The 14,052-nt window shown below is 39.6% G+C and overlaps 1 protein-coding gene across 2 annotated transcripts in view; it reads right to left on the bottom strand.

Moving 5' to 3' along the window:
* Positions 1–1,013: 1,013 nt before the first annotated feature.
* TPD52 (tumor protein D52) overlaps positions 1,014–14,052 on the bottom strand; it is a 131,710-nt gene continuing 118,671 nt past the window's right edge. For both annotated transcript variants that reach the window (XM_075494856.1, XM_075494854.1), the window contains one exon: positions 1,014–1,425. In XM_075494856.1, the coding sequence (XP_075350971.1) occupies positions 1,272–1,425 (154 nt within the window). In that variant the 3' untranslated portion in view covers positions 1,014–1,271. The remainder of the gene's footprint in view (positions 1,426–14,052) is intronic.

The raw sequence follows: 14,052 nt of genomic DNA on the forward strand, positions 1-14,052 counted from the left end.
TTAAGATCACTGAGATGAATGAGCAAATTAAAGCCACAACATAAGCTCACATTGCTTGTTTCCTCTCTCTTGCATAGATCCTTATTGATTTCAGAAACAAAACTTCAGTTTGCAAAACTATAAAAGGATCTGCTAAAACACGACCATCCCCTTCAGAATGATTATGCATTTTCCATGTGATTCCTCCTAGTATTTTGGGCAAATAAATACCTCGTATTAAAAATATTCTCCTTGACAGATCGTGCGTGAGATTTATTTTGGAAACTACCCGTAGCAGGTGATGCCTGCACTATACCTCTCTTCTCAGTGTTACAAAAGGGCAAAGGTAGGAAAGGAGTTTTCTTTTGTTTCTTTTGTCAAGTTTTTCTTTTGGGCAGAGTAAGAAAGAATCAAACCACTGTGTCATAGGGCTGTGGTTCCAGGTAAAAAGACACTCCAGCTTCCCTTTCGCTTTTCTTTCTATATGCTTTCAAACAAAAAAATACAAGACAACAACCTCTAGAAGAGAAATTACAATGTTTTTTGAAAAGACCTCTAAACAGATTAAAGCTTTTGTATCCTGTTCTAAATGAATTTTGTTGGACCATATGAAGACTTACAGAGTTTGGGTGGCAATCTGACCCACAGGCCAGCTGCCATCTAACAGAATTGCTCACAGTTTCTGCTCTCTGATGCCATCTTATCCAACTATTTCTCAGATGCAGGCAAGGAAAGGGGTGCATGAGCTGTGGCAGCCTGGAGCTGGCTCCCTGGTACCCTGCTTGTTCAGGGATCCCTTACCTCCTCTTCCCTCACGTGACCGAAATACCAATATACTCAGTCATGAGAGGCAGAAGGAGCTATACCATCCTTTAGTGGCTCCATCACTGCTCACGTGGCCTCCTCCAGTAGAAAGATGAGGCGCCTGTGGATTTGAGTAATATATGCTTAAGCCAGTGTGCTTTTTGCTGAATTAGTACAAATAGCGAGAAACATATTGTCACTGGACAGTCACTGCAGACAAACAGCACATACCACCTTAACAAACCTCATTTTATTCCAACATTTGGGAAAAATATTTTAAGATTAAACAGGCTTTCTTTTGTAATTCAGTAGACCAAGTATGACCAAGACCAAGTAGCCCAAGAATCAGGTATGATGTGCTTATTGTCTTTTATTGATCTCATTATTTACATAACCAAACGGACAGAAACTTTTCATTTATTTCCTGAGGAAACATTTCATTTGTATAATTTGCTATAGAGCACAAAGTGCATTTATTTACATGAAATTTACTCCTTTTGCTTTGTTTGCTTGCTTTCCACAAGCCCTAAAAGCACTGCATCAGCTTCCAGCAAGGTTGTATCAGTTGTTGCACCCAAGAACCTTGATGTGAGTTCAAGATCCAGCAGTCTCAGGCGTACTCGCGTTCCTCTCTGATATTTTCTGTGAAGAAAAGGGGAGAGGGGGAAGAAGGTTAAGTTTTGTTAAGCAATGGCCTTGCATCTCCTAAGGCTGATCTCTTGTCTGCAGACTGAAGTAGCAGCCCCGCAGAAAACAATGTGCTGCAATGGAAGCCCAACGCTGTTGTAATGCATCAGCACTAAAACTGCTGGGACACGCTCTGTAACACCACAGAGCCAGCCTCTGTTGATACCATCCTGCCCATGGAAGAGCAGACACCGCCAGATCCCGCTGAGGGAAGGCAGGCTCTACAGAAAAGCATTTTATTATATAGGAAACTGTTTGTGTCTTCCATCAAAATGTTTTACTGTATCATCTGCTATCACGCACGTAATTATCTGCAGGACAACATATCATTAAAGGGGAGGACAAGTCATCATTAGATCACTGGTGACATTGCTATTATCAAAAAAGTATAATGCCAGCTAACTATGCTTTATATTTCCAACTCTGGGCCTCAGGCAAGGGAACTTTTCTCGTCTTATCCCCTCCTCCAAAGAGTGGGTATCATCTGCAAGTTTTTTATTACATATAATTAAAAAGAAACCCCACAACTATTGTAATGAAACATTCTGCCTACAGGGTTGGGTTTTATTGTTTTATGCTCTTTTTTTTCTTTCTTTTTCTTTTTAAGTCAGAAGATGCAAGTGTTCAATGTGTTTTAAAAACAGATCCTCTGTCCAGATGGCCATGCCAAATTAGTGAAGATTTTTGAAATACCAGCATCTTTTATAGTGTACCTGGAGAGCTACTGATCAAAGTCCAGCAATAAAACTGAAAATTATTCTTCTTTTGAAAGTTCAAGCCATACTTTTTTTTTTTTGTAGTCAAAGCATAAAGAGCTGAAGATGCATCAAGCTTGACCACCTTGAGCAAAGGCAAGAGAAAGTTTGAAACATCCTCCAGTTACAGACTAGAGAAAATGTGACAGGGAAGTCTGGTTGCACGCATTTCCACCTTCAGCTTGGGCAGGCAATCTTTACTGTCTGACAACTGTTTGCTAGCGTGGAGCAAAACTGAACCAGGTTTCAACTTTCTTCGGCACATCAAACCAAGATCCTTTTGGAAAACTAAACATCTTAAGAAAAGATGCTGGACTTGCATTTACCTTTTTTTTTTCCCATTTTCTGTCAGTTCTATCTTACATTAATTTCCTGTGTCTCGTGGTTAATCCTGGGTAATATACTCGGTTACGTTACAAACTGCAAAGGAAGATCATTTGATACCTCCACTCTGAACAAGTAGCTACATAGGGTACTTCGGCCAGCAAGGTTTCTGCCAACACTCATCCCAATGAATCCTGTCATGATCTGCATGAATCAATGCAGTGGAAATACCACACATTTTCTTAAAAACATAAAACTGAAGTCCTTCATCTGTCCAAAATGCGAGTAACCACTGTTGCAGTGAAGAGTACGGCACAGCTACCAAAGACAGAGAACAGCTTATGTTTGGTTGTTACCCGAATAGCTGGAAAGGATCAATTCTGCCCCTTTCTCTGTGAAATATTTGCATTTCAAAACAGAACAGTTTCACAACTGATGATAATTATTCATGAAAGCTAATGTGCAACATTTCAGAGGAATAAGACAAGGGCAAAACAAAATGAAAAGACAGTGCATAAGATCTTAAAAATGGATGGTATCTTCCAGGATTTGTCAGGCTCATTTAAAAGGGAAAGTTTCCCAAAGAAGTCAGGATGCTTTGGGATAAGAAGGGGAATGAAGAGGAAAGCTCCTCATGGGAGAACCTTAAATGAAGATACCAGCTGACTATTGATTTGACAGGGGAGAAATCTCCAGAAACTTCTCTAGCATGAACCAAACCTTTACCTTACTGACAGCTGCTGGCTAGATGGGTTGCCTGTGCATCCAACCATAAAGTTATCCTGATCCCTAATACTATCTTTGGCATAAATTATCAGACTTTTCTGCCTTTATCAATGAGAGTGAGGAGTGGATGGGGCATGAGAAAAGACAAATTTTAAAAAAAGAGAGAGAGGGAGATTAAGTTTTGAGAGAAGGCAAAATAAGAGGTAGAGAAGGAAATCTGAGAGGGAGAAATGGTCTGTGGAAACAGAAAAGAGGGAGCAGCCAGCTTATAATGAGAAAAAAGGAGGCTTGGGAAGATACAAAAGAGGGGATAAACTGTAAAGCAGGTGACAAAAAAGCACTGAAAACACTGCAGGCAAATAGTGTAGAAATGAAGGAAACTGTATACAGAGTAGAGCCACAGAAGAGGAAAAAAGTCACTGAAAAGTAGAGACTGCATAAAACAATTAAAGCTTGAGTGACACTAAACTCAGATCTGTGAACTACAACATTCTGTGCTGCTTTTAAAAAGATGGGCATGTTTTTAACCTAATAAAACTTAATACTAAAACTAGCGGTTCTGTGACAAATTTTAAAGACCAGCTACCCCTCTGCCTTTTTCCTCCTCTCCTTCCTCCTAGAGGAAGAGCAGCTCACCAATAACGTAACGCAGGACGCTATTGCGAAAACTGGCTTCAGGGTCCAACACTTTTCTACAGAAGATCGAACTGAAGGAGGTTTAAACTGAATTAGAAGTCCTCCGTCTCTCTGACAGCACAGAGTGGGAGAGATATTGAGCTCCATCTTTGTAACCGAAATACAAAATATTACTTTCATCATGCCACAGTTCCTTTTGGGCTGGTTGCTAGACTACAGTGGTAAGTGTTTTGCAAGTGAATAGATTAAACTAATTTTTTCTAATGAAACCTTTAAACATGCTATTTAGAACCAGGAAAGTCCATGAGAAAAATCTGTGAAGAAACTGTACTTCTCATTATTAATAAATCTAATTTAATAATAAATTAATAATGTTAAGCATGACTCCCCCCATTTTAGCATTATGAAGACTTTGCTCATTTTACAGTCTGCAGAGAACATTGCTCAAATTTCCAGACGTGACTTTAGCATATATTTGTAATGCAAAATCCAAGCAATTGTATTTTCATAAGAAGCACCACAATCTTCAATGCTGCTTCAGTAACTCAAACAGATTCCAGATACTTTAATCATACTTAGCTCAATTATTACAGAAGGTTTTCCAGTCACAGCACATCTGCTTACAAAGAGATCCCGAAGAACATCACTTTCAGGAGCTGACACAACTGCCAATTTGTATGAATATAAACATTTGGTTTTGTGACAGATGTTACCTACAGCTAAAACACTTTAAAATAAACGAGAAGTGGAAGATGTAGAAAAAGTAGAAACATGACCATAACATGCAGTGGTGGTCTATCCACCACATTTAGAGCAAGAGGAAATGATAGGTTGCTCTATGCATAGTGAGCATATTCTATCCATAAAGGTATTGATCCCTAAAACAGATAAAACTATCCTATGGTTAAAGCAGAAGCTTGAAGCAGAACCCAGAAACAAAGCAGGCATTTTATTATATTCAGGAACGGTGTCCTAAGAGACACAGGACACCAGTGTAAAAGGAAAGAAACCATCTACTCCATTTTGCAAAAGGATTTGCTTTATTTTTAAGTAACAATGCTGGTATTCAAGATCATCCTATCTCATGACCATCAGCAGGAACCATTAACCTTCGCCCAGCCCCCAAGCACTGTGTTTGTCGAGGATGCAAGTGTTTTCCTCCTACCACTTCCTATTGCCAGGTAAGACTATTAAATTCACTTTGAAGTAGAAGTTTAGTTTAGTTGCATACACAGGTGAAGGTATAGGAATATTCTACAGAACTTCGAAAACCTATTTTGCAACTAGAGTCAAAGCTTTCTCCACTTCTATAGAATTTATTTACAAGAGCTACCAATTTTAACCCTTTGGGAACACCAGTTTTGCATGGAAGGACTCTGCCTAACACCCAGCTTCAGAGGTGGGAATCCACCGGCTGCTCTTCCTGAGCCATGACCCCAACTCAGGCCAGTGTCGGCAGAGCACCCACTGGAGCACCCACCAGAAACCTTCACATGAACTTCAGCCAAGGATCAATGGGCTCCAAAAAGCTTTCTCTAGTTTGAATGAGTGCTTGCAGGCTTCTCTCCATCTCTTCTCGAGTGGGCAAAGCACTGGGTAGAGGTGCACCTTACCTCAAACATCCACTTCCAGAAGATGACTTTAAGTTAAGTTAGAGGCAACCCAAATAATTGCTTCAGTGGTATTTGTAATTTTTGGACTGTCACAGAAAAGAATTTGAAAAGAAGCAAGATGAAAATTATTTTTCTTATTTGAACCGTAAGTCTGTACAACCGTATATCACCAATATAATACAGTATGTAAGAGCACAGAGAAAGCAGTGCTAACACTGCTTAAAGAAACTTTAAAAGCAAATACAAAAAATAAAGTTTATGTCCTCTTATTACATTAAAAGTAGGGCCTTTTATCTTTGCACGCAAATATCAAACTACTGTGTCTTAACTTACATAAAGTAGGTCGTCTCTTTGCTGAGCACACATAAGCAGCACAGCGTGCACTTCCAGACCTAAGCAACCTGGAAGCTTCCTTCTGACTGACTGTATCCCTTTTATTGCAATTTGGTCCCTATCCTAATCCTTTCACTTTTGCACTGAAGCTTTAAATCTCTCAAAATCCTAATGATAAATTAAAGGGAACAGCCAAAACCCCCCAAACTCTTCAGTCAAGATTTTAAACTTGTAATTTTTAAAAAGTCATTTTACTATGCTCCCTTAAAATATATGAATACACAAAAACCCCCAATATTTTTACATAATAAAATTGGATGGCGAGGATATGGAATGACGTATTTCAGCTCTTGCTAACTTTCAAGAAGGCTGAAGGGGGAAATATTCTTTTTTTAATTTAAAAGTCGTATCAGGCTAAAGCGAAAGGTTTACAAAGGGAGTTAACTTGGAAAACAATGAGCATGTAAAAACAAGGAGGCTATAACTAAAAATGGGGGTTTGATCCTAATTATACTGTTTGCTACCAAGAAAATGGGACGGTAGTTTTGCAGGTGTGCAATTTCACATGTAGAGGAAGCATCCTCATTACCACATGGCATTAAGAATTTTATTCAAACTCTAAGTTATAGGCGTAGACATTAAAGCGTTTAGTTAAACCATCCAATATTTAAAACTGCATGTGATCACAAATTAGCAAGCAGTCCTTTTTCTATTAAAACTACTCAAGTTATTAGTTTAAAATTTAAAGCAACAAACCTTCTATTCTTGGAAACAGTGCTACAGAAATAACAACGTAATTACAGAAACAGTTGAGTCTCAGCAGGTCTTGGCTGGTATTTCCCACTCATTTTAAAAATGCATTCACAGATACCCTCTATTCCATACTACAAAAATACAGGACTGCTATTTTGAGACAAATGGAATATTTTAGCTTACATTGCCTCTATTTTGTTACTGGTTTTCAGTCGCCATTGCCTCCTTTTGGAATGATAACCTGTGCAATGCAAAGCTGAATGAACTAACTGGGGCTGGCTAGGACCACTCTCATCCACCGTTCATTCTTCTGTGCCATCTGTCCCACCCCTCATAAACACACATTTCTGAATGGGATAGGAACGTAACTATTAAACCTGGTTTTTAATTCCTATACTGAGGGTGTCATTTAGAGAATTTCACTTGAATTTTTTACATTTTTTGCATCATTATTTCTTAACATCACCCAACACAGCCTAGTGATGGCTTTCAAAAACTGCAATAAAAGGAATGCCTGGATTATCTCCCATACAAAGTAGATTAATATAAAACACTCCAAAGACAGGGTTAGAATTGAGCCATGGTAGTCTCAGAGAATGCCATGAGAAGTCTTGATGTCTTTCATTTTTGTACTGTGAGAATTTCAGAGTGTGTTTCTCATATCTATTATTCAAGAGGTTTTGTTTCAGTGCCTTAACAGAGTACAGTACAGAACAGTTTCCAATTCTTAATTGTTTCTTTTTCCCTTTTTTTTTTTAAATTATGTGGAAGACATCACATTCTCAACCTCAGGAAAAATACAACAACAAAAAAAGGTAATGAAATAAATTTGACCATCACTTTTTCTCCAGGTTTTTTGTTCACCATTCTTACCACTGTTCAAATCCACTCAAAATCACTCTGTAGCTCCTCATTAGTAATACTGAAACTACGGTGCATCCCCAGAAGCAAGCCCACCTCTAACTGACCCCAGCTAGCAGCAAAGCAGTGCAGCTGGGGTGGGATGAAGCTGTGTGTGGAACAATTCATCTTGTTTCTCAAAAATGTTTTGAAGCATTCACAGATGCTGCCCAAGTCCACATTGGTCTCAACTTTACCAGCAAAGGGAGGCCATATAGCTGGCTTAAGGAGCTACCTTGGCACAGATCTATATGACTTTTGTATAGGTCACCCTCTGATGCCCTACAGGGAAGGAGCTCAGCAAGAGCACACCACTTCCCAGCCACCCCTCACTCATTGCCACTATACATAAAATTCTTGTTCAGGAGAAATATGGATGAGATTAGCAGATTGCTGTCAAGTTGAAGGCAGTGTAGTTCTACGCAGCAATCTACACCTTGCTAAAGTGGCTTTTTCCAGTGAGGTACACCTTGCACATCTAGCCACAGGGGGATGGCAATCCTGCTTCCAGCAGCTTGATACAGCAGTCATAACACACACATACACTTCTCAGTATGAGCTCCTAGGCAACGCTGGGGCAAAAAGACCAAATCCTAGCTTTGTATGCACGAGCAAGACAGCAGAAGGTGGCAGTAGAAAGGTAGTGTGAATTCTGCGCAGAGCAGAACATGGGATGGTAAGAGAGATATTAGGAGAGTGTGCAGTATCCTGCTGCCTACCTTCTTTAAAGGCTATTAAAGAGAGAACAAAGAACAGGCATAAAACTGAAGAACCATGTAAAGATCTTGATCTGCTAAGTTATTAAAAAGATTGAGCTGTCTATACCTTTACAGAAAGAAAACACTGGTATTAAAAGGTGCTTAAATCTATCTGGGAAAAGCATGTAACGGCAGGAAACTGAAGTCCAACAAATGCAAAAGAGAATCACAATTTTGCCAATAATATTGATGAACCACTAGAAAAAAACTCCAAGCACTGAGACTTTTCAGCCATTGATGGCTGCAACTGAGGAGATGTCAAAACAGATGTGTTAGTTCAGTTCAGGATAACCTGCTGAAATGTCATGTCTCGTGACACAGTGAAGTCCTGAGAGATGACTTGAAGGTTCCTTTTGGCTTAAATTTTATTCATCCATTATTTATTATCACAGCACCCAGTCATTCAAATAAAGGATGGATGCTCAAAATAGGATTTTCAAAGCATCTCTGTTCTCTGCAATCAAACACCTCACAAAAAATGCTCCAAGGTTGCTGGTTATATTCCATCAGAAAATGCAATCTTTCTTCTCGTGACTCATCAACCCATTGCCACTTCAGATGTATTTGTTTCCTACTCAATTTGTTTTCCTCTTTCCATGAACTAAGCAAGAAAACATGCTCTCATTTCTTCTGAACATTTACCATTTGTGACACCTGCTTAATAATTTTTCAGAATATTTTTGCTCCTTGCGTCAAAGCCATCCTTTTACAAGGAAAAAAGGCTATACTCTGCTAGATACAAGCAGATAAAAGCCTCTCATATTCTTGGAAGCATTTAGCAGAATGCTGTAAGCCTGTGTGAAACCATCAGCTTAAGCAACAGTCATTGTCACCTTGTGTTTTCAAACAACAGTGCATACCTAGAGCCTGTGGCAAGCATCCTTAAAACCAACAGGTGCTTTATGCACCTGAAGAAGTCCAAAGCCAAACTCCACTTTGCTCTGACCACTGCTAAAGCAGCAATTTGAAATGAATACCAGAAAGAGTTTGGGGATATTAGCTAAATCCTGATGTGAAAAACACCCTGAAGCACTTGAATATAGCCAACTGGAGCTTACAGAAGCAAGCACACACGGTAATGTCACTGCATGTACTGACACTTGGTGGGAAGACAACTACCAAACAGACTGGTAAGAGCAGCAGAATTTGGGGGTCACCCCCTCATTAGGGGGTAAAACACTACCTCCGTTTATGCTTATGGAGCTGCCCAAAACCATAACATACTGGTCAAGCCCTGGCATCTTCATTCTGTGGGACCCAAGTTCAGGGACCTTGTCTCCCCTCCCTGTGTCTCCACTGTTGGTTATTGAGACGACTGGCAGCCAACCGAAAGTGGCACAAACGCAGGTGAATGAAACATGGAAGTCTTCATTCCTGTAGCTAAAAGAAGGTAAATGCAAAGCCTGACAAGAATTGTTTTATGATTGTCATGGAAAAGCCCCAAGCAAACCACTGTGAAGACACTGTCAAGCTCTGCTATTACAATGATATCAACAATCAGTGGCATTTGTTTCTATGCCAGCAAAAAAAAAAAAAAACAGCCGAAGGTCCCAAATATTTAAATCTAATTCTGTTCCACTCAGTATGGACATTTAGACTCTCAGTAGAACTTCTTAGTTGTGAAAAGCTTCTAAAAAGTAACACGCCTGCCTTCAATTCAGACAAAAACCAAAATACCCAATACTTACTAGAACAGACCAAAAAAATCTTGCTGTAATTTTGCTACAGTCTCCACAAAGATAAATTTGCATTCACTAAAACTTTTGGGACAGGATCGTTTCCTTTTTAGAGAAGGAATCCACAGAATAACCTACATTTTAAAATGTACTTCATATCACATCAAAGATGAATGCTATAACCTTTTCTCTGTGGCATGGTGAGGTAAGCTTTGACAAATGAAACTTGCAATAGGTGGCTCCTGTCATCTAAGAACTTGGATCAGATATAGTTATGTCATCATACAGTAATTTATGCCAGTTGCTTTCTCAGTCCAAAATATAAAACATATCCTTTAACTTGAGAGGAAACATCACTCTAAAATAAAAGAAATCTGAGTCTTTAGTCCAAATTGTTTTTTTTTTCTGCTGCTTAAACTATGCAATGAACTATTTTGATTAAAATATTGCTTTGTAACTTACAAAATGCTAAAAAATAAAGATTATATACTTAAATATATTTAAAAGTTATCCAATTATACTACAAAACATTAAAAAAAAAACATAGCCCTTCATGCTTATAGGCACCAAAAGCCAGGCAAACTGCTTAAAAGATGAAAGAAAAAGGTAGCCAAGTTAAAAAAAAAAAAAAAAAAAGGCAACCAAACTCATGTGAAGCATGCTCTAGCTCATACTCCTCTGTCCATCTTTCCACAAGTGATCTCTATTGCAGTTCCTGTCCCTCCCCTTTCCCACGCAGGGACCTTGTCTCAGTCAGATACTTTTCACGTACATAGTCCTAAACCTTCAGCCCTCCAAATTTCAAACGCAGTTTCCACCATACTGTTCTAGTGTTCCTCTTAATACACGTGCTCTCAGTCTTACTCTCTTTCTACACTTACTCCGTTTCCCTAATCATAACTTCTCCTCTGATCTCTTGCTGTCTCCCTGGGATCTCTGAACCAGGCACTTCCAGTCTTCTCTTTCTACCCCAGGAAAAACTATTAGACATTTTTTCTTTTCCTCTCTTACTTACTACCTCCTCACTGATCCTAGTCCCAGCCCATTTATCCAGCCAACCTCATTCTCCGTTCAGTTTCTTACCCCATCACAGTTTTTTCTTTCACCAGTACCAACTAAGTTCAGTTGTCTTCTTTTTCTTGCAGTGCTTCTCAGTTTTCTCACTCAGCCGATTCCAGTCCCCTTGCACCAGCCATCCTGGCAGGTTTCTTATAAGGGATTAAAAATAGTAGGTTTTGATAATCCAGACATGGTTATTAGCAAAATTCAAATCAGACTGTTTCTCCCCATTACTGTCTGAGTAATGACACTAGCTAGGGAACAATGACAATGCATTTAAAAACCTGCCCAGCCTTGGTGCTCAACCCTCAAGCTTTGTACAGCTTCAAGAAGCTGCCACACAGGAAAAACTTCAGCAAATCAGAATAATTCACATCCTGTCAACAGGTTTTTTGCAGACACGTCTTCTAACCCTGCTCTGATGCTCCCATCTGCACTAATGGTAAGTACTGTCCATGTCCTTTCTTTGTCTTTAAACCCCACTGTAGCTATAAATTGGATTTATTCTTCTCTTGGGAGAGCTGGATGCAGAAGACGGGTGGGGAGGCTAGAATGGCTATTCCAGTGGCAGTGAGTGCTGGTAACCACGTTAATGTAAGGGCTGTCATATTCCGACAGACAGAAAATGGAGTTGCTGAACAGCTGAAGCAGATACCTGAATTCTCAGTTGCACGTGAATCCAACAGGAGAGATAGGAAAGGTGCTAAAGATGGGGGAAGGCTGGGCACTAATGGTTTGGGGTCTCAGAGAAAGACTGGGGCAGGGGAGTGGGGTCTGGAGGAGATGCAGGTTGAGGAATACAACTTTGGAGAATGTGGGTGAGGTCTGTGGAGAATACTGGGTTGGTGAGAGTTGGTGGGCTTGAGTGAAAAGGAAGAAGAACTGGATGGGGCTCTAAGACAAGAGGAGCTAGAGGTACCATATGGTTCCCCTTTATCAATCCACAAAGGCCAAGGGAGGACTGCTCCTTCCCAAAGGACTGCTGAAAAGTACCAGTCTCTTCCCTGAACCTCCCTATTCCCATGTCTTTCCCCAATGCTCCTTTTGGCTGTTGGTGCCTACACAAAAGCACCGTGACAAAAGCCTGTAACATCTGCCCTCTGGCTTGCTCAGTCACTCTTACAGTTCACTTGTGGCAAAAGTCAAGTCACATTTACTAACAGTTGGTCTGTAAGATGCAGCATATGCAGATTGCTCAGACAACTGCAAGACCCTCAGTGAAGAAGTAATCAAAGATTTTAGCTGAAAATATCTGACAGTATCAACACTATGGTCTGAGAAAGCTAAAAGAGGATAAAATTGGAATCTTGCAGGGAAAAAGCACCACTGTAACAACAGATTATAAACCTAACTATTGCCAGTGCACACAAATCATCTTGAAGCACCACTGAGTGTGCAAATCTAGAATATATGCCTGCATTTAAATACCAGAGAACATTACCCAACATTTTAAGGTATGTCAAGTAATACTTCTTTAAGTTTCAATTCCTTGTTAGTGTCATTTAATCTGAATGTCCCAAGAACAATCTCAGCTACTTACATCATGAATGAACAATACGGACTAATACTGAACAGACTTTTTGGAGAAAAAGAGGTCATGGTGCTCCTGTAAAAGGGACATTTTCAGATTTGGTCAGGAACATTTCTTTGCAAGCTAACACTTGCATTATTCATTCAAATGGCTTTCACAGTTCATAAAAGCCTATTCAGAGACAACATGAAAATCTTACTGGGGAGTGGCGCCTTAAAAATACAACCCGTTTGACATTGTCAGTTTGATTTTCAAGAAGTAGCGAGGAAGAGTGTGAAGCATGGGGAAGGCTCACTTCTCTGCAAAATGCCATGCACCTACGTGTCTTTAAAAAAATCCAATATTTGATGGTTCCACTTTCTGCTAAGTAAAATTAATATTAAGAGATCTTAACTGGAGTCTGGAGAGGGACAGTTTTGCAAAAGGTGTGTTTCAGATTTTTAAAAAATGTGTTTCATGAAACACATGAAACAGAAAAGGAAAACGTATAAAGAATATCCATGAAGAACATGGTGGGTCTAGGCAAGGAGTTAACAGTGAGACAGCTCACCTAGCAAGCCACTCATCTGTTGCACACAATGATGTCAGGAGTGAGCTCAGACTGCTAAGGGCAGCTGTTAGAAATACTAAAGGGAGGGAAAAAGCATACAAAATAGCATGAAACAAGGTATTACCAGACACTATTAAGATATTAGAAATGACAAAGGTTAACCTAATGCCATAATACTTGAGGTTAAGGAAGTATAGACTATCACTGAATAGAACTATCAAAAGGAACTTAGAAGGACCGTCAGAAAATTTAGTTTTGGAGGCAATAAAGAAGAAATGAATAGTTGGATACATCAAGAGAGACATGCAGGCAAAAATGGCAGTTGCAGGTTGGAAGTAGACAAGGAGGGACCTCCAGGGAAAGCTAGGAAAGAAACTGTGCTGCTAGGTACAGCAGCAGAATGTGTCCTGGGTTCCTGAAACCAAAGGCAGCAGAAGGGTAGGAAGGGTTTCCAAAGGGAATTCTGTTCAGGGGACACTGACACAGGAACAGAAGCATGCTTTTAGTTTTAAAAGGGAGAGTGAAAGAAGAAGGAAAAGCTTAGAGTAAGCATAATCTAAGCAATTCAGTGAAATTGGAGAGACAAACAAGAAATAGGCCTCAGGGATGAAAAAAAGCTTATTTAAGAATAGGAAAAAGTAGGTGTATTCATGACAGCAGAACTGCATCCAGTATGTGGAGCACACCTGGAAATGAACTAGCAACGACTGCCGTGACACTGCAGAGGGAGAAGAACCATCTTCCTGATCTACTTGTTTGGCTTATGCATTCTTTTATAACCACTTTATCACCTTCTGGTCAATAGAGAAACACTGATAAGTTCTCATTAAACATAACACATAAACATGGACTGAGAAAACATACCAAATACGGCTGTAGTTCTTTTTTTTCTAGATGAGGAAAGATGAAAGCTCCACAGAAAATCATTACATCTTTCGCCACAGTGAGGAAACTAGAGATAGATAAAA

Source organism: Mycteria americana, chromosome 2, assembly GCF_035582795.1.
Source record: "Mycteria americana isolate JAX WOST 10 ecotype Jacksonville Zoo and Gardens chromosome 2, USCA_MyAme_1.0, whole genome shotgun sequence".
Classification (NCBI taxonomy): Eukaryota; Metazoa; Chordata; class Aves; order Ciconiiformes; family Ciconiidae; genus Mycteria; species Mycteria americana.